Source organism: Monomorium pharaonis, unplaced genomic scaffold (genome assembly GCF_013373865.1).
Source record: "Monomorium pharaonis isolate MP-MQ-018 unplaced genomic scaffold, ASM1337386v2 scaffold_329, whole genome shotgun sequence".
Classification (NCBI taxonomy): Eukaryota; Metazoa; Arthropoda; class Insecta; order Hymenoptera; family Formicidae; genus Monomorium; species Monomorium pharaonis.
In genome coordinates, this window is record NW_023415614.1 from 1 (window position 1) to 26,689 (window position 26,689).

A 26,689-nucleotide genomic window follows, 5' to 3' on the forward strand; every position below is an offset into this window, starting at 1 on the left:
TCAAACATTTTCGCAATATCATTATCCACCAAGACACTAGAATAGTCCCTCCTACACATCCATTATCTCCATAATCAACACCATGAATGCACAGTGCAAGATGTCACATATACATGTTTTCCTCTTTGTGTAATCTGAGGTCAACTTATTTCCCGCGTGTGCTTGATACTTTACCATGAATATTCGTTACGGCATATCTGTTACGTTATGTGGAAATTTAATTAAATGAATTAACACATTTGTTGTAAATCACAAGGCTGTGCAAGGCTTTCAGCCATGACATGCCTTGAATGGTTGCTGGCACTCCGTCGGTAAAATCGGTGCACATGATGGAGCTGCCATTGTGGAAAGTCATAGAAACAATTGACAGGGTTCGGTTTCATGCAACGATCTGACGTTGACCAAGCTACGCGTTCAACATTTTATTAATGTCGACTCGTAACGTCAATCGCGCAACAATAATTTTGCAATTGTAACTTAGCATGATGTAATATGTAGTTCAAATACCATTGGCCTTCACAGAATAATGTAGTCACTAAGGATTTTTTATGGTAGCTATTGAATCATCCAACTATAAACTGCACAATATTCAGGAATTGAAGCAGATCTGGGCAAAAAATCCTCCATATAGAGATCTGCAATTCATATGAGAAAAATCAGATGTACATTTCATAATGCAATCTCATAGTTGGATGTGTTTATGATAAATCAATAATAAGAATATATTAAAGTATTTTAGGATGTAGCATACATTCCTGTAAATGCAATCAATTGTTTAAAGGGAGCTTTACATTTTTATAGCATCTACCACGAGGTCACACATGTTAAACAAGATAAGAAAATGCCAGTAGCAAAGAAACCATAAATTCTTTATGGGATATTAGTATCTATATAGAATATTTATATTAATTATTTGTATATAACAATGTAAAACGCATCCATCTATGAAAAAAATGATTATCTTTAATATATATCTCGTATCTGGGTTCCAACACAGATACTCGTAAAAATAAGAAATACCCATGGAACTGCAATGTTATTAGTTTTCCTTGGACAATAAATTGTGCCAGCAATGACTTTCCCTCGCTGTAGCACCTAAAACAAAGTAGATAATGTCTTATTTGTATATCCTACAGTACATGTGTTATAATAGAACAATATGAAATGAGTTTCAATAAGAGGTATCACAGGAGAAGTGAGTGATAGTTCATGTCTATACATGTAAGAAGCTACAATAATTGGTATTGAATAATTTCGAATAATCTCAATGCAATTTTTCTGTTCTATATGGATTTTGTGATTAGATCCTAGCAAAGTATTACTGAAATTAATACCGTTTCTCACACAAAATTCTTATGGGCTTGCAACTGTGACTAACCTCACACCAATCTGCTGCACATCGCTGCTAGAGTACACTAGTGTCGAAGAATAACATTCTACAACATTCTATAATCCTGTAATATGCAATAATAAAGTAGCGAGGTGAAGCAGCGAAACTTAAGATATTTCAGACTTGAGTTTCTAGATATGATAATGAAATTATATGAACAGTAGATTAAGCAACATTTCATACAAAATCGAGTAAAATCACGACGTTGACGAAAACAATTTTATTGAATATCGTCAAGCACAAAAATATTCTTAGAATTCTTTCATATTTATAATTTTTTATAATTATACGTAAATTTTTGAATTTTTATATAAATTTGTAACTTGGAAAATTCTCAGTTTTTTGATTAATATGAATTGAAATACTTCTCAAAAATATTAAGAGAAAAAGTCAACATTTTTTCTAGAATTTTAATATACATGAATTCTGAAATATCTTTCTAAGATCTCATTCTTTAATTTTCTGATAAAATATTATAAAAATATTATAATCTAATAAAATTTTTGCACACAATACAGGTACTATAAAGGTGCTTTCCCATGTAGCGGAGGAGAAAACGATAAAACGGAACCAATCAGTTTTCGTTACACGTAAAGGAATTCTATTTCGCAATAACGAAAATTGATTATAGTTTTGTTTTCTCAAAGTCTACAAAATAGCCTAAGTCTACAATTGTGACATAGTTGCGATATAATTATCAGTTAAACTCTTTAAATTTAAAGCGTTTGCAGTATCAAATTGATTGTAAGCTCAAATAGGTATAGTAAAAAATGATCAATCACAGTTAAATGTAAGGAGAATACTCTATTGGTGATTGGTCAATTTTTTACGACTTAAGGGAACATCTACTTGTAAACCATGATTTTCGTCACAAGAGAAACATCACATTCTTATGGCGTTTTCGACTGGAGCTGGGTGGTTAATCCGTCTTAGCTTCTTTTCCTCTAGAGCTGGCCAACCACAGTTATTCCATTCTTAATGGCTGTGATTGACCTTATGACGCCATTAATCGCTTCCGGAGCGATTAACCCAAGCCGGTCGAAAACCCTATGTTATATTGATATTTAATTGACATTAATACTTAATTATATTAATTTTACAAATACACAATATATAGATTAAATGCATATTTTTAACATTTTATAGAATACCAAGAACTTAAAGATTTAAAAAATATTGAAATCATCCTCATGATTGTCATTATTCGATCCTATTTGTAATAATTTTGTTGAGCTTTTAATTTTTTTTTATTCAGGACAAAGAAGACGTTTTTCAGACAGTAACTTTTTTCTATTATTATTCTATAAAATATCAAACCCTTTATTTTATCGATAGATAGAAAGAATTTCAAAGATAGAATTTCAAGACCCTGCATAATTTTTTTTAATAGAATAAAATTATGAAAAATATGAAAATCAATAGAATTATAAATAAATAAAAAAATCTTTTTTCTTAGAATTTCTTCTCATTGTTATCTTATTTTTGCAAAAATCGCAAATTTCTAACGTTTTGGTCGTTGTACCGTTCGTCATCCCGCCATAAGAATGTTATCGCTCGTCGCTGGTCAGTTGCGCCACTTGTAGCAACAAAATCTATGGCCGAGACTCAGTGATCGCGCGGAGCTCCAATAAAGTCAGCTGGTTGCGCAACTACAAGAAATGCCGTTTTTCCAATTTAATTCATTTACTGGCAGGTTGAAGCGTCCACCAGTTTTCAACCGTTGTATCCCATTGTAAGTAAATTCTCATGCACACACGATTCATTTATCTCGCACACGAAAATTGATCGACGTTATGACTCTCGGCATGTCTTCGTCCCTGGAATATAGATTCGTGTGTTTCATTATTTAACGCGAAATTGCAGGTACTCGCGTTCCCTTTCTGAGTTTTACTCTCGCACTCGGGATAGACTGTCAATTGATCGTTATCCCAAAACTGATTGTCGAACAGTAGAGCAACGATTCGGCCATGATAAGTTACGGGCATGCGTTCATGTAACACCTTTATCAAATGTCCGGATTGACACAATGTGCTAAAACTTAATCAATATAATGAGTAAAATCTATGATTTAAGTCAGTTTATGGCATGTCAATTATAAATGTTAATACTTTGGAATGATCAATGTTCATACATATAGATATATAAGCACAGTTTATTCTATAAATATATTTTAACTATATAGAGAGAGAGAGAGAGAGAGAAAGAAAGAGACAAAATAAATGATCAATATCAAGCCAATCAAATCAGTTTTAAACTCTAGTATATATTAATATTTTGTACACATGCTAGTTTTTGGTTTTCTCTTTATACAATGGGTCATACATCTGAGTTAACTTTTATTACTTTTACTTAATATAAAAGAATTATTTAGCGGCTCTCACATATGCTTCAACATTTCCAGAAAGTATTTATATTTATGATTATTTAAAATTATCTATAAATATTGTAACACAGTGTTTTTAGTGTTCAAAGAAAAGAAACTTGTCAAAACATATGTACAGAATTAATATTTAATGCATATGCTTTTATTTGATAAATAAGTAATAAAAGTTTTTATATTGTTTCAGTCTCCTCGTTCTTTACCAGAAGGGCAGCCAGTAATGATTTACGACACTATCAAGACAAAACCTGTAAGAGTTACACCCAAGGCAAGCTATTGCACCGACAAACCATCCACCCTTGACCCAAAACTATGGGCAAAGTTCAAGCATTTTCAGGTATGTATACACAATAATTTTTAATGATAATTTTGTTTTGAATTAGATCTTTCTTTATATCATTCTTTCTTGTTTGCAGGCTGCCCTGGACAAGCCAGTATACTTGGCAGGTGGCAAAAAAGGATAAGATGCTATTTGCTTTCACAGTTGCATACGTTGGTGTCTGCACATTACAATCACTCGTGTTTATTGCGAAAGAATGCTTGAATATTGTCTAAATAGGATAAGTGGGTATTATGTAGATAATAATTGTATAGATACTGCGATTCTGTATTGACATTATAAATGTTAATGCTTGAAAATAATGAGAATTATATCAATTTAAAAAAATTATTTGGGTTATTCTCTCCTATTACCTATAACTTAACATAGAATGTTCAAAATGTATACAGGTCAAAGGATAAATCTTATGTAAAAAGAAATCTATGCTTTGGTATCCAAACATGAATTTATCTTACTTTTTTAAACAATTTACAAATATAACTACAGAACTGTATCTGTGTACTAACGCCCTCTCGACAAATAATAGAAATAAAGACCAGATGATCTATTTAAAGGTTATATTTCATGTGTATCGTCTGCTATTGCAAGGCAAGAGATGCAGGTGTTATGACATAAGAGAGTTCGTTGAGGTCTTTATGAAGATAAAACCGTAACAAAAACGCTGTGTCGCGATGGAAGAACAAAGCAAACCGACCATGGTGTTTCATCCGATTATCTCCTCCATACAAAAAATTGCTCTGTACGAGACGAAATCTGTGAGTTTCGAATCGACACTTTAACTTTCTTCTGATTTTCCCCCAAGAATCCTCGTTTTTCACATTTACGCTTTCACAGCGATTCTATCTGATGGGATCCAACAACACGTTAACGCGTTTCCGAGTCCTGAAAATAGACAGGATGGAACCGAGGGAGTTGGTTGTGGTGGACGACAAGAGGGAGTATACTCAGGATGAGATAAAAGATCTGGTTAACATGATTGATATGGGTAACCGAACGCGAGCGGGACAGCGCAATAACGTGGGTGGTGTTGCACGTGTCGTATCCGCCTTTGGGATTGTTGGTAAGATTATCACGCACGTGCTCTCTCGCAATGCACATTGACAAACAAAAATGGTCATAACTGCACGCATAAGCTTCTGCAATATATATGTATTAAATATAGTTTTATGGTAGTCATACATATGTTTATTTAAATGTGCACTTTTTCCTTTTTCTCTCTCTATTATTTTATAATATTGATAAGGATGATGAAGCTTAGGCTCCTCAGTATTTCAAGCTTTATTCATGTGGTATGATATTTAACTCTCCTGTATATCATGTAAAAAACTTGCTACGTATTGTTACTAATATCATTTATACTACTATATCAGACATTAAAAGCATTTTATCCAAATTAATTGTTAGCGGCGTCACGTGAAACTTAGCTTATTTACATTTGCTTGCTAATAAAGGCAAAGATATTAAAGAACCTGCAGAACCTAGTTTGGGTATATCAGAGGAGCCTGAGCGACAAGAATTACAAAAACCACTGCACAAACCGACACAAACTAAATTCACCTGGAAGAGTATGTGGCAGAGAGATACTTTCCCCAGGCTAGTGCCAGCTTTTGCTATTCTTGGTAAGGCATAACGAGCTTTTTATTGACAACACCAAAGGTAGATATGTAGTTATCTGGCAAACAGAATAATTCTGTTGTGTAAAGAAAAAAAAATTGCTTTTGGATATTTATTAGTTGTTGTTTGTTAAAATATAAGCATGTGAATTGTCAAATGTAATAATAGATGAAATTTTAATTGGTTTAAAAGGAAATGTTCAAGTATTAATTTAAAAAGAATATGTAACAAAATATTATGCTTATACATTAGATAACACTATACAGAGTTATTCGGTTGATAAATTGATATTTGACAGGCCGATATAGCACAATTAGATTAGAATAATAAACATGATTAACAGAATTAATATTCATAATCAGACATCATGGTATATCATGGTATGTACATATTCTTTCTCATGCATGATATAATATTTACTTATATTTCTCACGTGTGATGTAATTAGGATAAATGCATGAATATTACATACCACGTAAACAATGGGTGCTACACATTATTACAAAAATTAGTAGTGCTTAGGATTGCGTAAAATATGTAAGCAAGTTGTCAATATTCAATTTGTTTTTTATTATTTAGAACTGTATAGTGGAAACATATAAAGTATATCTGTTAATTTAATAGTTATAGTAATAAATTGTAGACATATTTTAGAAAGAAATATTTGATACAGGATTTGTACGTTTTTTGGAAGGATATTATATAATCCTAGTTACAAAACGTCGCCGAGTTGCAGTTATTGGTCATCATACGATATATAAAATAGAAGACACATCAATGATATACATACCGAATGACATTATACGAATCTTCCATCCTGACGAACAGAGATATGTAAAGATGTTCCAGAGTATCGATCTCAGTAGTAACTTCTACTTTAGTTATTCATATGATATATCACATACTTTTCAAAGTAATATGGCACCGCCAACATGTATTAAATCCGATGTACCTATTAACCAAGAGGAATCTGAAGACTCGGATGATGCTGAAGATTTTTTTAACATGTGGGCATTTAGAAAAGACTGGCAGACTGAATGGTATGTTACAATATCTGAATGCTGATGTCTTTGTGTAACTTAAGAAAATTTCAAAATTATACACTTAATGTAATATATAATAAAAAAATAATTAATAAAATAATCTGAAACATATTTACAGTAAAGGCGAGAAATATATAGATTATGGTATACGCAGTAATCCACATCGTCGTTTTGTGTGGAATTCCCATCTTTTAAAGCCAGTGGAAAAAGATTTGCATCCCGAATGGATATTGTACATAATACATGGATTTATTGGTCAGTCAAATGTGAGCATTTTTGGAAGATCTATGTACGTTACCGTTATCGCCAGAAGGAGTAACAAATATGCAGGGACCCGCTTCCTAAAACGTGGCGCAAATTTTGATGTACGTGCAGATGCTTACAATTGGTATCCTTCATTAAAATTTTTTTAATTGATCAATAATTATATGTATACAGGGGGATGTTGCGAACGAAGTAGAAACGGAACAAATCGTACATGATTCTGGTGTGAGTTCTTTAAGTAAAGGACGCTTCAGTTCCTTTGTACAAATGCGTGGATCAGTGCCTGCTCATTGGAGTCAGGATGTTAGTAAAATGGTCCCAAAACCGACTATAACTTGTGATTTAGCCGATCCTTATGTGGAAACAGCAGGTATTGACATATAAAAATTGACAAATTTTATTCTAATATGTGACATTATATCTATATATTTAAAATTTTTAGGAGCACATTTTAACCAACTACTGAAAAGATATGGGTCACCAATAATAATATTAAATTTAGTTAAAAAACGAGAGAAAAAGAAACATGAAAGTACATTAAGCGAAGAATTAAGTACGGCTGTAAAATATTTGAATCAGTTTTTACCTCCAGAGCATCATATTCAATATATAAGTTTTGATATGGCACGCATGAGTAAAAGGTAGGTTTCTATTAACATTAAAATTATACAGAAATAACAATTTTGTGTTATTTCTTTGTCTCTTTTATAGAAAAAAGGTGAACGTTATGGCACGACTAGCAAATATTGCTTACAATGCTGTATTAAAAACTGGTATATATCAATCCCAAAATCCTTATTACAATCAGAGAAATTTGTTTTCATTACAAAACAGTAATATGAGGAAACTTCACAAGACGAATTCAAACTCGACTTTGTCATTTAATTTAAATGATGCCCGAACCTCTAATAATATTTCAATTAAAATGGATTATAACAAGCAAACAAGCTCTATACACAGTTACGATTCAAATACAGAAATCATTAAAATGAATGAATTAAATCAAATCCAAAATAAAGTAAAGGAATGTTTTGCTAAGAGAGGAACTGTGCAAACTGGAATCATCAGAACAAATTGTGTAGATTGTTTAGATCGAACTAACACAGCTCAGTTTGCAATAGGAAAATGTGCTCTAGGATTTCAGTTGTGTGCTTTAGGTGTACTCGAATCTTCTAAACTTGAATTTGATTCTGATTGTGTGAGGATGTTAGAAGAATTGTACGAGGATCATGGGGATACTCTAGCTCTGCAATACGGTGGTTCACAATTGGTTCACAGAATTAAAACATATAGGTAGGTAAATATTATTACATTTGAATATCTCGCAATATGTAATTAAAATAAAATTTTGATTAAATTTGATGAAATTATTATTTAGAAAAACTGCTCCATGGACAAGTCAGGGTAACGACATTATGCAAACTTTAAGCAGATATTATAGTAATACATTTAGCGATCAAGAAAAACAGCACACAATTAACTTATTTCTGGGTAAGTAAATATATATCTATCTATTCTTTGTAAAACAATTTATGATGATCATTTAACATGCCTATGTTTAAGGATTGTTCATACCTGAGGAAGGTAAGCCTCCAATATGGGAGAGTCTATCGGATTATTATCTTCATCATTTACCTGCTTGTCGCTACTTGCGTAAAAGAAGATTTCTAACACAGTGGTGGGATAAAAGTGTACTGAAGTGTCTTCCTTATGCACTTGATGAAGTAACTAAATCCTGCTCAGAAATGATACAAGTGCAAAATTCAATGGAGGACATGATTGACGTTTATTATGACTATCATAGGTAGTACCATTTATTTTATAATTTTTCATATTATTCATCAGTTTATTTTATGAAAAATTGTATATAAATGTTTTAGGCCATATGAATTATCTTTACTATCTGAGGTGTATGCATATAAAATAAGTCACTCTGTCAGAGATTTTATGCCACACTTTACCACCTGCTACAGTCCATTTGCTGTTCGCGTACGACCAGGCAGACGGAGAGAAGAAACAGGCAGTAAAAATTTAAATATGAAAAATCCGTCTATGACTGGCCAAAGTAGTACGAGTAGTACAACGTCTAGTGCAAGGTACATATCTAAAATTTGATCGTTACTTTTATATATTCATTAGAGTTAATATTAATTAGTAAAAAGAAATTAATAAGTAGAAATTAATATTTATAATTAATTTTGATAAATTAAGATTATCGATTGTATATTGCAGTTCAACTGAAGATTCGAGTTCGGATGAAGATGAAAGCCATCAACAAATAGATGATTTCCAATTAATTACTTCCAAAGATAGTTTAGAATTAACGTCATTTGAATCCTTGTTTCCTTCTATGAAAGAAGTATATGGTACAGAACCAGAATATCCAAAGCGAAACGATATTATTCTTTACAAAAGGTAACAGTTTTCACAAATATTGAATAAATTTTATACATATTTTAATGTTTTTATTTTTTAGATTTGTTTTAATAGGACGCAATGCAACATATCTTATAGATCATACTAAATTGCGTTCAAAATTATTTCAACAAGCACCCTTCCATGAAACTGCAGCCACCGTCATTACGCTACCTAATGTTAAAGAGTCAAGCATAAATATATACGAGCAATATGTAAAGAGAGCCACGGTATGTAAAATATGTTGTGCCAGAGAGGAAACTCACGCACATAGAAGCATTGATGAATGAAAATACCTTATTAAAACGACGCGATGACTGCTCTCAGGTTCCTCTTTGGTTGTGCATAATTAAAATATATTAATTTTGTATCTATGAATATTTTTACAGGCAGGTGGCACAATACCAAATTCAAAGAATATGAATTTATATGAAACTTATGCTGCCCAGTACAGACTGCTTATGAAACCAGCATCTTTTGGATAAGACTGAATTATTTTTGTTTTATAAATTAAATTATTGTACATTATATTGTAAATATTAAACATATTTAATGTTAATTTAATATTACTTTTGTACATATAATTGCCAAAACGAATGAAAATGGAATTCATTATATGTTTACGATATGCGATTATATGCTTACTTTATCTCAAGAACCTAATGGACAAGTTTATTTTATTGGACATAAGAAGAATAAAGTACAAAAGATTAGTTTACCAGTTTATTGATGTCATATATAAGAAAGATATAATTCCATTTCCATGACATGGAAATTGGAATTCGTGCCGTGCTTAATTTACTTCAGCTTCTTCTTTGGTCGGATATTATTTGTATGGCCACACTTCTTCTTACGGCAATTAGTTGCTCGTGGATGAAGACGAGCATAGCACTTGCGACAGATCATTTTGTCACAATTGTACTTCTGTGCTAGTATACGTAGTGTAGGTTCAATAACACCACCTCGGAGACGAAGTACCAGATGGAGGGTAGACTCTGCAAAATAAAGAAAAAAATTATTTTCATACATACCTACAATGTCTCTTACTTATATTTCTATAATTTTTTAGAAATTTGGTGAAACACTCGAGATTTTGCACTATAGAAAATCTGGTTTTTATTCTCACGATAACTCTCGACAAGTTCAGTAAATTAACTTAATATTACATATGTATGTACCTTTTTGAATGTTGTAATCTGAAAGGGTGCGTCCATCCTCTAGTTGTTTGCCAGCGAAGATGAGTCTCTGCTGATCCGGTGGAATTCCTTCCTTATCCTGAATCTTAGCCTTGACGTTCTCGATGGTATCAGAGGCCTCCACCTCGAGGGTGATGGTCTTACCCGTGAGGGTCTTCACGAAGATCTGCATGGTGGTTTACCTGAATCATAATAAGATCAAGAGAGCCGTGAGCTATCGTTGGAATTAAGCGATGTCAACGTGGGCGCGACGTAAATCAACCTTCCAACTTTGACCGCGTGCTCGAAGTGTGCCGCGACACGTTTAATTGCTTTCGATTTGCAATTTCTATTGAAGAGGAGTCCGGAATCGTGGGGAAACAGGGAAACGAACACTAAAATTTAGAATAATCGAGAACCCAATAATCGTTAACAACGTAAGGTCGTCTAGCGTTGCATTTGTTTTTCAGGTCACTTTTGTTCGAGAATTATCCGGATTTTTGTGGAAAGCGAAGCAGCAACGGTGATCGGAGCTTACCACGAGACTTGACGATAAACGAAGAACACACGACTCGAGAGAATCTTCGGGAACGAATGTCACACTTACCGTTCCGACAACGTGCTGTCGATAAAACCAACCTAAAAGACCTCCAACATGGCCGCCTTCACTTCCGTCGACAACGCGGATGCATCGACTCAAGTGACATCTTTCGTAGTCCGAGCACACTCGTTCACCATCACGCTCTCGTGACGTCTATCCGTATCCGTGAGAGCCATTACGCGACGATTCACGGATATGGACGGGGTACGATGTGTGTGTGAGTCACAGGTCGTTCCTTGGATTCTCCTCGAGCAAGATCCGTTCGCGACGTGTGGTAAACGATTATTGTCCATTTCTATCAAGATAAATAGACTTTGATCTCGATTTAACTTCTTATTTCTTTCTAGTTCTAAAAACTAAAGGGTGAAAGTTAAACCGAGATTGAGGTTAATCTACATTGGCAGAGAGAAACGGACGCGAGTCGTACGAAACGAAACATGCTACTCGAACTACAGGAACGTCAGGTTTGTTTAAACATGTAGAATTAATGCAAAACAAATGAATATCAAAGTAATGTTTCTCGTTCGAATGATAATTATATATTTGGAGCTCGAGATAATTCCGCGCCCGCGCGAGAATTCGACATTTTGACATCGTTTACGTATATTTCGGAAAATTCCAGGCGTGTTTAACGGATTGTTGCATTTATCGTTCATCGATTTGCTCTGCCGATCATCTCAAAGTTCGCCAAGAATTTTGCCGGGAATTTTGCGCGCCAAAACGAATGGTCGGCGGTCTAGATGCTAGCGTCCGAGTTGTCCAGTCAGGCAATCGACCAATCGCTGTCCACGAGAGATCGTCGTCCCAGTATTCGCCGCAGCGATTGGCCAGTGCTCGGTGCTTTTGCAGGCTCTTTGAACATTCGTTAGTTCGCGTCCCGCCGACGTTGATCTCTTCGAAACCGCAGCAGATCTCTCCTCCGAAATTTCGATTCCGAATCCGGGCGTTTAATCGCGGGACGATGTTGTGTTGTCGTGGATCGCAAATTCCTGTGCCGTTCGCGATTGCCTGGAGATGATTCGCACGCGCGCGCAGTTGTATCGCGAGTGTATCGCCGAGTGTCGCGAGCGTCGCGCGAAGTCGCCATTAATGCGCCGTTACAAAGAGTTATCGAAGTCATCGGAGATTTCGGGAGACGATCCGCTTCCGCGTCGCCGAGATGCTATTTGTTTTCCGAAAGCACAGCGATCGTCGCCAGACGCTCACGCGGTCCACGGAAGCGGATAGCACGGAAAAACGAGGTTCGTCGAATTATTTGTTATTAATATATTTAAGAAGCGTAAAGGTGTCTTTCCACGCTGGCGCTTTTGACGCTCACTTTTAGCGTCAAGCGTCAGCATGAAAAGGTACCTTAACGCGTACGCAGACATGACGGTGCTTGGTGAGATTTTTCGTTTTGCGAGGAGGGGCTTAAACAGCGTCGAGCGACGACGTCGGTCGTTATTCCTTAATGAGAGCGAGGAGTCAATAACGAAGTCCAGTATCGCGATCTCGAGATACGTTTGCGTATTATCTTGCAGTAATACGTGTGCGCAATTTCGCGTGCACTTACGACACTGTCTGCACTCGCTCGCTCGCTTGCTCGCGCGCGCGGATATGGGAGACGGGGATTGTCGTACGCCTCGGACCCGAGCGATATGCAAATTTCAGTAGTAACCCTTAAACTTTACGCCCTGACCTAGATGCTCACCTGTCTGGAGAGCAGGGAGATGCCTCGCAATTATGTGCGATTTGCCATGTCGCCTGCTCGGCTGCAAGCGCGAGATCCTCGCGATACATCGTCAAAGAGAAGATCATCTGGTACAGACGGTACGTCTTTGTTATTATTTATATTTCTTTAATTAGCTAATTGCAGCTGTGTGGATGAATTGAAAAATGAATTTATTAAAAAACAAACAAGAAACTAAATCGTTTTTAAATCTTTAAAGAGAATTGTGCTCAAATTTATACAAATTTTAAATCTTAAATTTTTAATACTGAAACGTAGTATAACTTTAAATAAATTGAATGATTCGTATGTAACTTTGATGGTTCATAAATTTTCCATTTTGTTTATGGTAGATTAAACATTGCAGATTGTACGACTGGAACGTTGAATGCCCGTAAATTTGTTTTGTTCAAAATATATTAGACGATTCAAAGATCGCACATTTCCAGGATAAACTCCTTTCGCGATTCCCCTTTCTAATTCGCCTCAGGTTTTCATATCACAACCATTTTTCCGCCTTCTTCCGTCTGCGCGCGTCCGCCGGACGCATTCCATAAACTCGAATGAGTTTCGCGATACTGCAAAGAAGCTTTACGACTCTCTTTCTCTGTCTCCTCGAGCGTTTCGTTGGAGATCGCGCATTTCTCCAAAGTCACCGCGTTTCACGCCGGGGGAATAGATAGACGGAAAAAGTGCGAATGGGGGAGGTGAAAACGCGAAAAGTACCCTATAAATTTTGCTGTACAATGGAAGACCGTGGAAAACCGTCGACGGCCAACGATCGATCTAACGTACTTGCGCTCGAACGAGTGTCGCGACACTTGTTGGCCCGTTGGAGACGAATTCGCACCTCTCCTCTTCCATTTCCACTTTTACTCGTCGATAACGATATACCCGGGTGACCCGGGTATATCGTTATCGATATCGTGATTATCGATTGATTTTCTTCCTTATTTTCAGCGATACGTGCGCAATTACCGGTCTATTAACCGAACGTGTCGGCCAACTATATCTCGGCCGAAATCAAATTGCTGGGCTCTCGGATGCAAAGTACAGCCGATAGATAACTGGATTTTCCTTCGCCCAGGTGGACCGGCGAGGCGACACGATTGTGAAGAGCTAGCAGATTGCGTAAGCCGATGGATATATCAGGAGATAGGAATAGCCCCGCGTCCATAACATACGTACTGAAGGAGGAATCGATCGGAGAATAAAATTTCGCTTTCCAACGACTCAGTGAGTACGAAATTTCAATTGGATTTTATTTTACAGCCGCTCGAAAAGATATTGATTTCCCGGCTTGGTTTCTTTTATTTTACAGCACAAGTCCAATGGATTATTATACTTTAAATATATGACAAATATATAAAAGCTTACTACGTCGTTGTGGAATACTAAAAACGAGCCGAAAGTTTCCGTTAGTCCGTATATCTTGATTCAGTACAAGTAACGGCATGTTTGCAACATTAGCGAAACGTTGACGATTGAAACGCCGCATAGAAGCGGCGCATGCCCAAAGCGTAGCGTATTTATGCGACGGTTTATGTATTGTAGTCGTGTAATGGGATCCGCAGCTTCTTACTACGCGAATGGAAGTGCGGAGCAGCGTGCTCCGGTTGTGTAAATAAGCTATGCTTACCGACGAGATAGCCGACCGGGCGTATGTATCACCAATCATTTGCCTAGGCTAATCAACGTGCGCCGCTCTTGTGACGTGGCTTAAATTAGAGGACGGCGAGCTCGGATCGCCGTGGCTTCGGGTTGCATTTGAATTGTGTACGAGTAAGCCCGGGTTAATGGTTAAATCCGACACGTGTAGCCGACACGTTCATTTCAGGTATGGACCTGCGATAAAGTTTACCTCGCACACGCGAGGCCCTATCTCTTACGGTATCTCATCATAAATAATCGTTATCGACTAATTGAAAAGGGGACCCGATCACGATCGACGTCCCGCGTTAATTCAACGATGATTCGCGCTACTCGCGAAGATGCTCCGCTTCTGCTTCGACGCGTCGACGTAGTCAATAATAGATTTGCGCTTTATCTAATCTGCCGAGGGTTATCGAGAGAGACGAATTCAAAATCGAACGCAGCAGCGGCGAATCCGCGATCCGACGTTAATGCCGCCGAATCGCATTATGCCGGTGACGCACGCGGCTGCCCTTTATTTACGGAACTATTCGCGTGCGGGAGAGAGCTCCATGGTAATATTTACTCTTTCCTCTAAAGGAAAGAGGATTTCGACCGCGGACAACGCTGCCGCTGTTATTCTCGAGAGCCGTCGAGTAGTGTTGTTGCTCGCACCCTCATCCCTTCCTTATCCGCCGTATTTGGTCGAGAACACCCCGCCGAGGGATGAAGCAGCGTGTGATGAATCTCCTTCGAGCCCGCAAGTTTACACCCGATTACAACTTACGCACGCGTAACGACCGACTCGATCGTACAAACGATGGATCTCAGACAAGGGAATGTTGATAATTTTTTTTTATTATTAGAGATTATTCCAAATTAATTAGAGCATCTAGAATCCGCGTCGTTAGGACGAGAAGCACGTAGCTTTTACGCGAAACGTTGTTACGTGCTTCTCGGGAAAGGCACTCTGGAAAACTTTACAAACGTCGGTATATATGTACAATACGTAAAGTACTCGTAATCTAAAAGAAACCGCATCGCTCTCTAAGGACAGATAAACCGCGCCTTTCGACCTTCCCAGGATCTACGTTGGCTCTAAACTCTGCATTACCGGTGAGCGTACGGCCTGGATATGAAAGTTTCATAACCGAGGGCGCGTCGTGCAGCGGCGTACTTCCGTTCGCTTTAATAAAATATTTTTATTTGTCGTAAAAATAGACGACTCCCGGACGCCAAGGCTCGCTAATACCGTCGGCTCCGGAAAAATCTGAAGTCGCGCGGGATAAAACTTATATACATCGTGGAAAAAGTTACCTTTTTGCAGGCGCGTCTCTCCCACAATTACGAACGCGAGAGTCCTTGTTTTTTTTTTCTCCTAATTCAGCGTTACGCGCGCTCAAACGAATACCTGTGTCCAAATACTCGCGTAGGCCTCCCGAGTACTCGTGCAAATTCAAATCGGTCGAACGGGAAGCGCCCGATCGATTGATCGTGCGATGTCAAGGGGCAAATAATTGATTACGCGCACTTTCGCAACCGGGTCACGATACACCGGGGACGGGACGCGAGATTGGGTCGCTCTAACCCCCTTCCGGTTCCATGAAAAACCATCAATGATGGACCGCGGCGTGGGATCGCAGCATTGACGTCACGATAACCTAGACAGAGAGGGGGAGATCAACCGGCGAATGCACACGAACGTTAATCCTAATCATGCGTCTCCCGTGTCGCCACGACCGAGCATAACGAGCGGGGCACGATCTCATCAGGACGGCAGTATAGCATCTCCGACGTCGTCGTTGGTAGCGTTATGTTGTACCTAGCATGAAGATAGGTCGAGTTTACCCGCGGGCCGAACTAATAATGGAAAAGCCCGTCCGAGTTAGTAAGATCATTAAACTACCGCGATACCTCCCCTTCCCCTCCTCCTTTTCTCTTTCCCTCCCCCCTTTCCTCCCTCGCGATATACTCGAGCGGAACTGAAGCCTAACTTAACGCGAACTCGTTCAACTACGCTTAACCTTTCATGACACTTTGACCCCGAATCGCGCGGTCGTGCGCGTTTACCTGGTAACAACGCGCCTCTGGACCACGGTCCAGTCTCTGCAGAGAGAGAAAGAGAGAGAGAGAGAGAGAGAGAGAGAGAGAGAGAGAGAGAGAGAGAACGAATTATCAGGCTCGCTGTTCGTTTGCTCGCGGCGAGCTTCGACGCGAACGTTCTCCGCCGCAAGCTCTCGCAGCTGCTCTTTTTTTCTTTGTCCGTTCCGTTTTACAGCAGCCGCGGCGTACCATCGCGTACCCGGTTACTCCAACCGTGGAAAATCGGAAAAGTGCAATCAAGAGTTGTTGCCGTAGGTCGCAACGGATCGGACGCAGGATTTAATCGCAGCTGTGATCCGCGCCAGTAATTACGGTTCATTGACGGACGAACGACCGCCGTTTCGCTTTTACCTCGATTTCCGATCCGGATCTCACGTAATCCACGCTGTTTCACGGTTTTCTGGACCTATTCGAGAGGAATCACGCCGACATGTCGCGCGCTTTCACATACGTATGTTGCATCGATCACACGCTCTTCTCTCTCTCTCTCTCTCTCTCTCTCTCTCTCTCTCTCTCTCTCTCTCTCTCTCTCCCCCGCCCTCCCTTATTACTTTTGTTAGCTTCGTTTACGCAGAGTAAACTCAAGAAACTGCCGAAAGTTATTTTTGGTATGTTAACGACACAATGAACGACGCTTTTATATACCTTACGCTCGCGGTATTATTAAAACTTGCTAACGTGGCACTATTAATAATAAGCACGGCTGCGTACGAGAGCGCTGACTTGAGTTTCCTGAACAGCGAAGACTGGTTTTGTTTTAGAATACCGGGTACTTAGCCATCGTGATGTATATGAGATCGTCTTACAAACTCCGTAACGTTACATGATTATATCGATCCAGCGGTACCTTACCTCACACCTACGGGAAATTTTGGATATTGAGTACAAGAGCGGGAATATAAAGAAGCGTGTATTAGAGATGGCATATATTGTCTGCCTTTCATTATCCGCTCTCTAAATCGCATTTGGTAAAGTTTAAATCGACATATATATATATCAAATTTTACGTATGAATTATGCGAATTATTATTTCCCCCGATGTTGCTCCCTCCTTATCTTCTTTCGTATTAATCGCTACTGTTCCGTAGAACAGATTTAGAAAATTCCAGAACAAGCGAGAAGTTCCCGTAGCGTGAAGTGGGGATGTTAGACAAGATGATGCAACTTGTGACCGCCCACGGTGTAAAACAACGAATGACCGTGAATCTATGACCGCCTACCTTACAAGGTAGGGGTAGCGGGTTACGTAGGGTCAGCGAAAAGGATACTCACTTCTGTGCGAGATCTCGTCTAGTACGGTCACGTATTTAGTCTAAAGTCAGTGCGATTATTCGTGTAATTGTCTTAGTATATACATTTATATAACCTTCGAACGTTTATCATAAGACAATTCACCAACTGTCAGGGTTATCCCGCAGTTGCAGTGTAGCGAGTCTGACTCGCGTACCGGGGCCCCGCGTACCCGCGTATAATACGAATTATAATACGAACGTTATAACGATACGAGTAGTCGAAGCATTACTAACTCGTATAATCACTGAGGGGTTTTTATGCCGTAAGGCTTTTCCCCTACGAGCAATAAAGGTTTGTCCCTGAGCTCAATCAACGTTTCATTTATTCAACCTCCCACCAAAAAATCGAAATAGCGGAACTTATCCTTACCGGAAGGTTTCGACGATACAGTTTTTGGTGCCTCCTGTGAGGTATGAATTTACACTCCGCGAGTGTTGTGCATTAAGAAAAATCGACGCAGCGGAGAGCCGTCGATCAACCGAAATTTCGACGCAGCGGAGAGCCGTCGAGCAACGAAAAGATCGACGCGGCGGAGAGCCGTCGATCGACCAGCAGCCACCTCAGTCGTCTCCAGTGCCACACCGCCCAGCTCCACGCCGACAACGAGGATCTACTGCATCCAATATAAGTATCCGCCAATATATTATCACACTAACATACGTAAAACACCACATTTAAACGGTAAATTCATCAATTTGCGTGCCGTTACATTCTCCCACCTACATATGCTGAATCGGATTTCCTTAAGTATTAATCTCGAAATCGTGCCGAGAAATAGTGATAAATAACATGCCATTTTTCACCTAATTCGCGGGAAGGAAAGTTTTCACGAAGGGTGCCTTGCAACGAGAGGAGGGAAATAGGAAGCAGGTAGAAACACGTTCGAAACGCGACGTCACCAATTGTCGCGACGGAAATTTCCGCACATTGAGGGAGAGTCAAACTTGTTTTCTTAGGCTCGATACCTTGCATTGTCTATCCACTCGATTACCGTGCAGATCCGAATTTGCATTTCTTTTCTTTTTCGGAGAAAATAAGAATACGATCGACGTACCCTCTGAGACATCTGGTCGTCATAAATTATCTTCCCGGCGACAGTCTGCCTCAACAAAAAAAAGGGTCAGACAGACACTCGACGATTTGCCCGGTCGCCCCTTTGTCACGCGCTTTCCCCTTATAAAAATAAGGAGGAATTTTTGCGGTGTTACCTTTCTCTCTCTTCTTGCGGGCTATTGTTGCATTTCGAGTGAATTCCGATCAAGTTATTAACACGACGCCTGTTCAACATGAATCGCGTAAAACAAATAAATCAGAGTCGAACCGCGCTGAAGATCCAATTGACCACTATCGAAAATTTGATCGCGGAAGATAGAGTTAGTAAAGTCAATTTAAGACTGCGGCTGAAGCGTGCTACGGACCTCTTTCACGCTTATGAGGAGGCCCATAATGAGCTCGAATTATTGAAACCGGACGAATACTCGAATGAATTAATAGAAATTCAAAATCGATATTACGCGATTGCAACGCATTGCGAGGAGGAAGCGCCGGCGGCAACATCGGCGGTAAACTTAAACGCGACTTCGATTCCGGTCGACAATAACACGCGTAGACTTAAGTTACCAGTCGCGGAGCTACCTAAATTCGACGGCAGTCTGGAAAAATGGTTAACATTCAAAAACACTTTTAACACAATGATCGACGCACGCGAAGATATTACCGATTTGCAAAAATTTATATATTTGAGAGATTCGTTACAAGACGAGGCACTGAAGAAAATCTCGATTTTCAGCGTGAGCGAAAAAGGTTACCGGGACGCATGGAATTTGCTCGACAAATCATATAACAAAAAACGAATTTTGAGAGCGAGACATCTCGATGCCATTCTCGCGTTGATGCCGAGTGCGCGCAAGGACGACTCGCGTCGGCCGTCGGATACGGCGTCATCGAGCGAGACCACCGCTAAAGAATTAATGAAATTAGTAGACGATATGCGACAACATATGAATATGCTCGAGTCATTAGACGTAACTCTTGATCCATATCTTCCGGTTCGCATAATGGAACGCGCATTACCGTCCAGTATTGTCACGGAATGGGAAAGAACCCTCAATTTCGAAGATTCACCCAAATTTGATCAAATATGCGAGTTCATAACGGGAGAAGCGTTTCGAATGGCCGCGCGAGAAACGAGCCCATCCTCATCAAATGTCGAACCGAACAATAAAAGATCGCATTCCAAGAAAGAACCGGCTGCGGTTAAGATACGCAAAAACGATTCCGGCGCGCGCGCTTTCGTCACCAACGCGTCCACCAAATGTCCGGCGTGCAAAAAGGACGATCACCCGTTGTATCGATGTTCCGAATTCACAAGGTTATCAATTCAGCGTAGGTGGGATTTGATAAGGCGCAGCAACATTTGCAGAAATTGTTTACGCAAACATCCCGGCGACTGCCAACGAGTAAACTGCAAATTCTGCAAAAAACCACATAATTCATTGTTACATAACCACGCATATAAGTCAAACACGAGGTCTTCCGAAACAACGCCGTCGGAATCTCGAACGCTAGCAACTGCGGCTAAGTCGGAATGACTAAGGTCAATGACCTCGAACGCGATCACTTGCAACCCCCTCTCTCAATTAATGATGAGCGCTGTCGTTCGCGTTAAGGGGACTCGTGGTCATTTCATTCGATGTCGCGCATTATTAGACACGTGCGCGACGGCCCACTTTGTAACGGAGAGCCTCGTTCGGACCCTGCGACTCCCTATACGACCGTGCGCCATTTCGATCGGGGCAATTAATGATTTAAATACAGTTTCGAGCGGGTCGGTCGAAATTTCATTCCGTTCGTGGCATAACGAATTTAGTAAGACACTTTCTTTTTTGGTAGTACCGAAAATCGCCGACAACATACCGAGCAGTACGTTTCCGCGCAAAGTAATCCATATACCCACAAATATTAAATTAGCCGACCCGCAGTTTCACCTACCACGACCAGTAGATATGATAATAGGATCCGGGGCTACCTTATCATTATTATCAATAGGGCAGATTAATCTGTCGCGCGACAATGGTGATTTATTATTACAAAAGACTCAACTCGGATGGGTCGTCGTCGGTGGACTAACATCGAACGACGGAAGAATCGTAGCCTCATGTCAGCTAACGAAATTGCATGAACAAATCGCAAAATTCTGGTTAATCGAGGATACGACATCGGAGCGACCGAAAATTTCAGACGCGTCGGAATGTGAACAACATTTCATACAGAATACGACACGCGACGAGTCCGGCAGATACGTTGTGCGATTACCATTCCGTCATAAAGAGTACGATTTCGGAAATTCACGCTCAATCGCATTGCGTCGCTTCCACGGGTTACAAAAACGACTAGAAGCCAATCCGATACTCAAGCAGGAATATACGCGAGTATTAGACGAATATGTTAGTCTCGGACATATGTCTTTAATTCCGAATGACTCTGGAAACGGATATTACCTTCCCCACCACGCGGTCGTGAAAACGACGAGCGCCACGACGAAGGTGAGAGTAGTTTTCGACGCGTCAGCCAAAACGGATAGGGGCGCATCTCTAAATAGCTTTTTAATGGTCGGTCCTACAGTACAAGATAAACTATTTGAACATTTGTCGCGGTTTCGTACGCATCGATACGTAATAACAGCCGACATTGAAAAAATGTATCGGCAAATTTGGATACATCCGGACGATCGACAATATCAGAAAATTTTCTGGATACACAACAACAAAATTACCACCTTCCAACTCAACACGGTCACGTTCGGAATATCCTCCGCTCCATTCCTCGCTATCCGGTCAATTCAACAACTCGCGATCGATGAAAGAGAGACATTTCCAGTCGCCGCGGAAATCTTACGCCGAGATCTATACGTAGACGATCTGTTAACGGGGGCCAACGACTTAGAAATGCTCAAACGAATACGCGACGAAATTATATCGATATTGAGGCGCGGCGGTTTCAATATACGTCAGTGGGCATCGAACCACCCACAAGCGCTGGAAGGCTTGAACGAACGAACAATAGACGTAGAATTTCTTACGAAGGAAGATCCGATCCTAAAAACTCTCGGAATTTCGTGGAACGCGCGCCGCGACGAATTTTTATACAACGTCAAGCACATTAAACCTATCTCGCGGGTGTCTAAGCGGCATATACTATCGGAAATCGCTAAAATATTCGATCCGTTAGGGCTGCTCGGGCCCATCATTCTCGCGTCAAAAATGTTAATGCAGGAATGTTGGAAGGCGCAAATCTCGTGGGATGAATCTGTACCCACCGTTTTGCATTCGTCATGGCTGTCATTTACAGAACAGCTAAATATGATCGACGGACTAACTATTCCGCGTCAATTAATAATTAATAATCCCAAAAGCGTGCAGGTACACGGTTTTTGCGACGCTAGCAAGATAGGATACGGCGCCTGCTTATACGTACGGTCCTGCGACGAACAGGGCAACACCCTCGTGCGGTTATGGTGCTCTAAGACACGCGTGGCCCCCCTTAAAGAAACAACAATTCCGCGACTTGAATTGTGCGGGGCCTTAACACTCGCAAGATTGTTTAAGGAAGTGTCGAATTCATGGAATTCGTGCCCGAACAAAATTACTTTTTGGTGCGATTCTATGATTGTACTTCATTGGCTAAAGAAGGCCCCCGCGACACTTAAGGTATTTGAAGCGAATCGAGTGGGGGAAATTCAAAAGATAACAGACGGTCTCGAGTGGCGGCATATAAAATCCGAACATAATCCGGCGGACGCGTTGTCGCGAAGTCAGTTCCCGCGGGAGTTCTTAAAAAATGAATCGTGGTTCGACGGCCCCGCGTGGCTAAGCCGGCCCGAAGAGAATTGGCCAGAGTCAATTGAAATCCCCATTAAAGATCTGCCCGGGTTAAAAAAGGCCGTTTGTCTACTATCCTCAAAACTCGAAACAAGATACATATACGACGGATTTTCCTCCTATACGCGATTAACTCGCGCCATTGCGTATGGCTTACGAATGTTACCGTCAAACCGAAATAAAGGCGCGCTTACGATACAAGAGGTATGCGAGGCGGAGGTCCGAATACTAAAACTGATACAGAATGAACAATTCGCGAATGAGATTACTAGAATTTCAAATTCACAAGACGTAAAGGGCTCAAAATTAGCATCGTTAAGTCCAATACTAGATCAATCAGGTTTACTTCGCGTGGGTGGCAGGCTGCGAAATGCCGCCATTCCCATTTCGCAAAAACACCCGATATTATTACCGTCACATCATCACGTAACTGATCTAATTATTAAAAACGTTCACGAAAAAAATTATCACGCCGGCATCCAAACGACACTTTATGCAGTACGTTATCGCTTTTGGTTATTAGACGGAAAGAATCAGATACGAAAGATAGTGAGACAATGCGTACGCTGCATTAGATTCCGCGCGTCACCTGTTGAGTATAAAATGGCCGACTTACCAAAATCAAGATTGAACGAATCGATCGCATTTAATCATACGGGACTCGATTTCTTCGGACCAATGTTCGTAAAGGAGAAAAAGCAACGGAACAGAGGCCGAGTCAAAGTATACGGATGCGTTTTCATTTGTATGTCATCAAAAGCCGTTCATATCGAGATCGTTAGCGACCTGTCCACGGAAGCATTTCTAGCGGCATTAAAACGGTTCATGGGACGTAGAGCCATCCCAGCACACATATATTCGGACAATGGCACAAATTTCATAGGTGCTAATAATCAATTACGCGAATGGTACGCCCTATATGAATCAGCCGAATTTAAGACTCAAATAAACGAATTTGCGACTACAAACAAAATTTCTTGGCACTTTAACCCTCCCCTCTCTCCCCATTTCGGGGGCATTTGGGAGGCTGCAGTCAAGTCATTTAAGCATCACTTCAAACGAGTGATAGGAGACCGCTTATTCACATATGAAGAACTCAATACGCTAGCCATTGAAATCGAAGCCATACTGAACTCACGGCCTTTGTGCCCTATATCTACCGACCCTAATGACCCCCTGGCTTTAACGCCTGCACACCTTTTAGTGGGGCGACCGCTCACGATGCTACCTGAAAATAATTACTTATATGTTCCAGAGAATCGCCTTACTTCCTGGCGACTGATATCCAAGGCCCGACAAGACTTTTGGCGCAAATGGCACGTCGAATATCTGACGGAATTACAACGACGACAAAAATGGACCAAGTCCAATACCGAACTGAAACGTGACTCGATTGTCATAATTATCGACAAAAATTTACCGTGCATGCGGTGGCAGCTTGGGCGGATTGTGGAGCTACATCCTGGAGACGACGGGCTGGTCAGAGTAGCCAGCGTCAAGACTTCTCAAGGAATCTTCAAGCGAAACACGAAATTATTGTGCCCTTTAACAACCGATTCGTAGTTTAAGCGAACTTGTCCATTGTTTTTTCTTACGACAGTTATGTAATAATCGCATTCGGATAAGCGCCAACCCGAAGGACGTATACAGTGACGTATCGACATTATATTATGTAATAATACATCATTTTTCATATGTTGATCGCTACCTCTCAACGGGGGGAGGATGTTCCGTAGAACAGATTTAGAAAATTCCAGAACAAGCGAGAAGTTCCCGTAGCGTGAAGTGGGGATGTTAGACAAGATGATGCAACTTGTGACCGCCCACGGTGTAAAACAACGAATGACCGTGAATCTATGACCGCCTACCTTACAAGGTAGGGGTAGCGGGTTACGTAGGGTCAGCGAAAAGGATACTCACTTCTGTGCGAGATCTCGTCTAGTACGGTCACGTATTTAGTCTAAAGTCAGTGCGATTATTCGTGTAATTGTTTTAGTATATACATTTATATAACCTTCGAACGTTTATCATAAGACAATTCACCAACTGTCAGGGTTATCCCGCAGTTGCAGTGTAGCGAGTCTGACTCGCGTACCGGGGCCCCGCGTACCCGCGTATAATACGAATTATAATACGAACGTTATAACGATACGAGTAGTCGAAGCATTACTAACTCGTATAATCACTGAGGGGTTTTTATGCCGTAAGGCTTTTCCCCTACGAGCAATAAAGGTTTGTCCCTGAGCTCAATCAACGTTTCATTTATTCAACCTCCCACCAAAAAATCGAAATAGCGGAACTTATCCTTACCGGAAGGTTTCGACGATACAGCTACTTTACAATGCAGTACACTCGTCGCGAATCTAAAAGTATCGCGTCGACAATGCGAAATTTGCGGATAGGTATTTACGCGGGCACGCGTCAGACAACAGGTATAGGCTCTGGAGTGCCGGGCAATTACGAGCACGGGCTGTTCGTTGCAACGCTTGTGTGTACCTGTTATATATATATCAGCGTGTACGTAACATGTACGGTGCGATGCAGGCGAGGCTGCCAGCACGTTTCTTGCAAAGTGTACTCCAATATAGCTTTTCGATAAAAGTAAAACGATATGCAAAAAGTGGGACAAATTAAAAAGTTAAATTCACTTCCAGCGGCACTTAACAGTTTGAGACTTTTTGCCTTTCATTAGCTCGCTCTTTTTTTTTCCCTCGTCGTATTTATCATTCGTCACGTCACGTGCCGCGAATATTTTTAGTTGTCGCTTTTCTTTCTTTTATCTTTCCTCTTTGTGTACGATTATTTCCGTCCGTTGTCGTCATTCAAGCGGAGACACCAAACCCGACAGATTCGAAACGGCAGATTTTTTTCCATGTCCGCGAGGTGAATGGAAACTGAGGTAGATGCGCTATGTCGTGTACATGCGAGGGTGAAATATCGGATTCGTCGGGTGGTAAAAGGGAAAGGAGAGGACAGCGTGTAACATTTCGAACGCTGTAGATAAGTGCAACCGCGTACAGGACACGCAATGCAGTTTAGTGGAAATTGGGTCAGTGAATTTTCGGGTTAGAGAGAAACGGTAGAGAGAATCCACGTGGAAGCGGTGACTGAGACGAGAGGATGATACGCGTGAAGGTGAAGAGAGATGGAAAACACACTGGAGTACGTTATAGAAGCGATGAGAGAAATAATCGCGAGAAAAACAGAAAGAAAAGGAAAGAGATACAGAGGATTTCGAAAGAGAGAAGGGTTAGTCGCGGTGTTGTATGCTGGACCAGGACTGGGAAATTGTCGCCGTCGCCGTCGCCGTCGGGATAGGGGATGACCGAGAGATATCGTCGGATCAGTCCATGCGAGAAAAAGAACGTTGTTATTGAGAGAACAGACAGAGAAAAAGATAAAAGTAGAGAGAGAAGAAAATAGCAAGGGAGTTAAATGTATGTAAATTAAATGTCCTTCGACTTTATTTAGCGCGAGAGTTTGAAGGCGCGCGAGGAGGCGACTTGCTCGACTCTCTCTCCTCTGGCGAAATACTGTCGAATAAGGTACTTTCGTCTGCGAATACCTTATTCCTCCGTGTCGGGAACGCCGTATTCGGGACTTGTTTTCCAAGAATCGCGACTATAAATCCAGAGAAGTCGCTCTCGATGCTCTCCGTATATGAAATCAGGTGGATCGCTACCATCTTCCGCCAGCTGAGAGTTGGATTATATTATCTTCGACTGGAATTAAATATGAAATGGTAATGAATTTTGCAGCGCGCAATCGACACGTTATTATTTTGCAATACGGGATCGATTCTTTGTATTTCACGGACGCATCTTGAATCGAAAACTTGTACAGTGGTTCTT

General features: G+C 40.4%; 4 protein-coding genes and 1 pseudogene across 9 annotated transcripts; 4 read left to right on the forward strand and 1 right to left on the reverse strand.

Annotated features, from left to right (window-relative positions):
- The first annotated feature begins 2,947 nt into the window (after positions 1–2,947).
- Positions 2,948–4,427, forward strand: LOC118648260 (annotated as a pseudogene).
- Positions 4,428–4,705: 278 nt separating this feature from the next.
- LOC118644210 (polyphosphoinositide phosphatase-like) lies at positions 4,706–10,082 on the forward strand. Of its 2 annotated transcripts, XM_036294581.1 has the most exons (14): positions 4,706–4,865; positions 4,945–5,170; positions 5,562–5,729; positions 6,398–6,764; positions 6,886–7,132; positions 7,206–7,401; positions 7,474–7,672; positions 7,743–8,324; positions 8,410–8,522; positions 8,595–8,835; positions 8,912–9,127; positions 9,264–9,446; positions 9,508–9,676; positions 9,836–10,082. In XM_036294581.1, exons 1-14 carry the CDS (start codon positions 4,782–4,784, stop codon positions 9,929–9,931), a joined length of 3,087 nt encoding a protein of 1,028 aa, XP_036150474.1. In that variant the 5' UTR covers positions 4,706–4,781; the 3' UTR covers positions 9,932–10,082. The 2 variants fall into 2 exon arrangements, with proteins under 2 accessions (XP_036150474.1, XP_036150473.1); XM_036294580.1 differs by lacking the exon at positions 5,562–5,729.
- Positions 10,083–10,156: 74 nt separating this feature from the next.
- Positions 10,157–11,358, reverse strand: LOC105836057 (ubiquitin-60S ribosomal protein L40). 2 transcript variants are annotated; one of them, XM_012679826.3, is made up of 3 exons: positions 11,229–11,358; positions 10,625–10,824; positions 10,157–10,441 (listed from the first exon to the last, which is right to left on the reverse strand). In XM_012679826.3, exons 2-3 carry the CDS (start codon positions 10,812–10,814, stop codon positions 10,245–10,247), a joined length of 387 nt encoding a protein of 128 aa, XP_012535280.1. In that variant the 5' UTR covers positions 10,815–10,824; positions 11,229–11,358; the 3' UTR covers positions 10,157–10,244. The 2 variants fall into 2 exon arrangements, with proteins under 2 accessions (XP_012535280.1, XP_012535281.1); XM_012679827.3 differs by having other exon boundaries at positions 11,160–11,278.
- A 51-nt stretch (positions 11,359–11,409) lies between these two features.
- LOC118648259 lies at positions 11,410–25,088 on the forward strand. Of its 4 annotated transcripts, XM_036294578.1 has the most exons (6): positions 11,410–11,496; positions 11,570–11,686; positions 12,905–13,031; positions 13,891–14,166; positions 14,252–14,767; positions 17,427–25,088. In XM_036294578.1, exon 6 carries the CDS (start codon positions 20,559–20,561, stop codon positions 24,399–24,401), a length of 3,843 nt encoding a protein of 1,280 aa, XP_036150471.1. In that variant the 5' UTR covers positions 11,410–11,496; positions 11,570–11,686; positions 12,905–13,031; positions 13,891–14,166; positions 14,252–14,767; positions 17,427–20,558; the 3' UTR covers positions 24,402–25,088. The 4 variants fall into 4 exon arrangements, with proteins under 4 accessions (XP_036150471.1, XP_036150469.1, XP_036150468.1 ...); XM_036294576.1 differs by having other exon boundaries at positions 11,570–12,463; positions 14,252–25,088; XM_036294575.1 differs by having other exon boundaries at positions 14,252–25,088.
- Positions 19,245–20,549, forward strand: LOC118648261. The gene has a single exon (XM_036294582.1). It carries the CDS (start codon positions 19,245–19,247, stop codon positions 20,547–20,549), a length of 1,305 nt encoding a protein of 434 aa, XP_036150475.1.
- Positions 25,089–26,689: the final 1,601 nt, after the last annotated feature.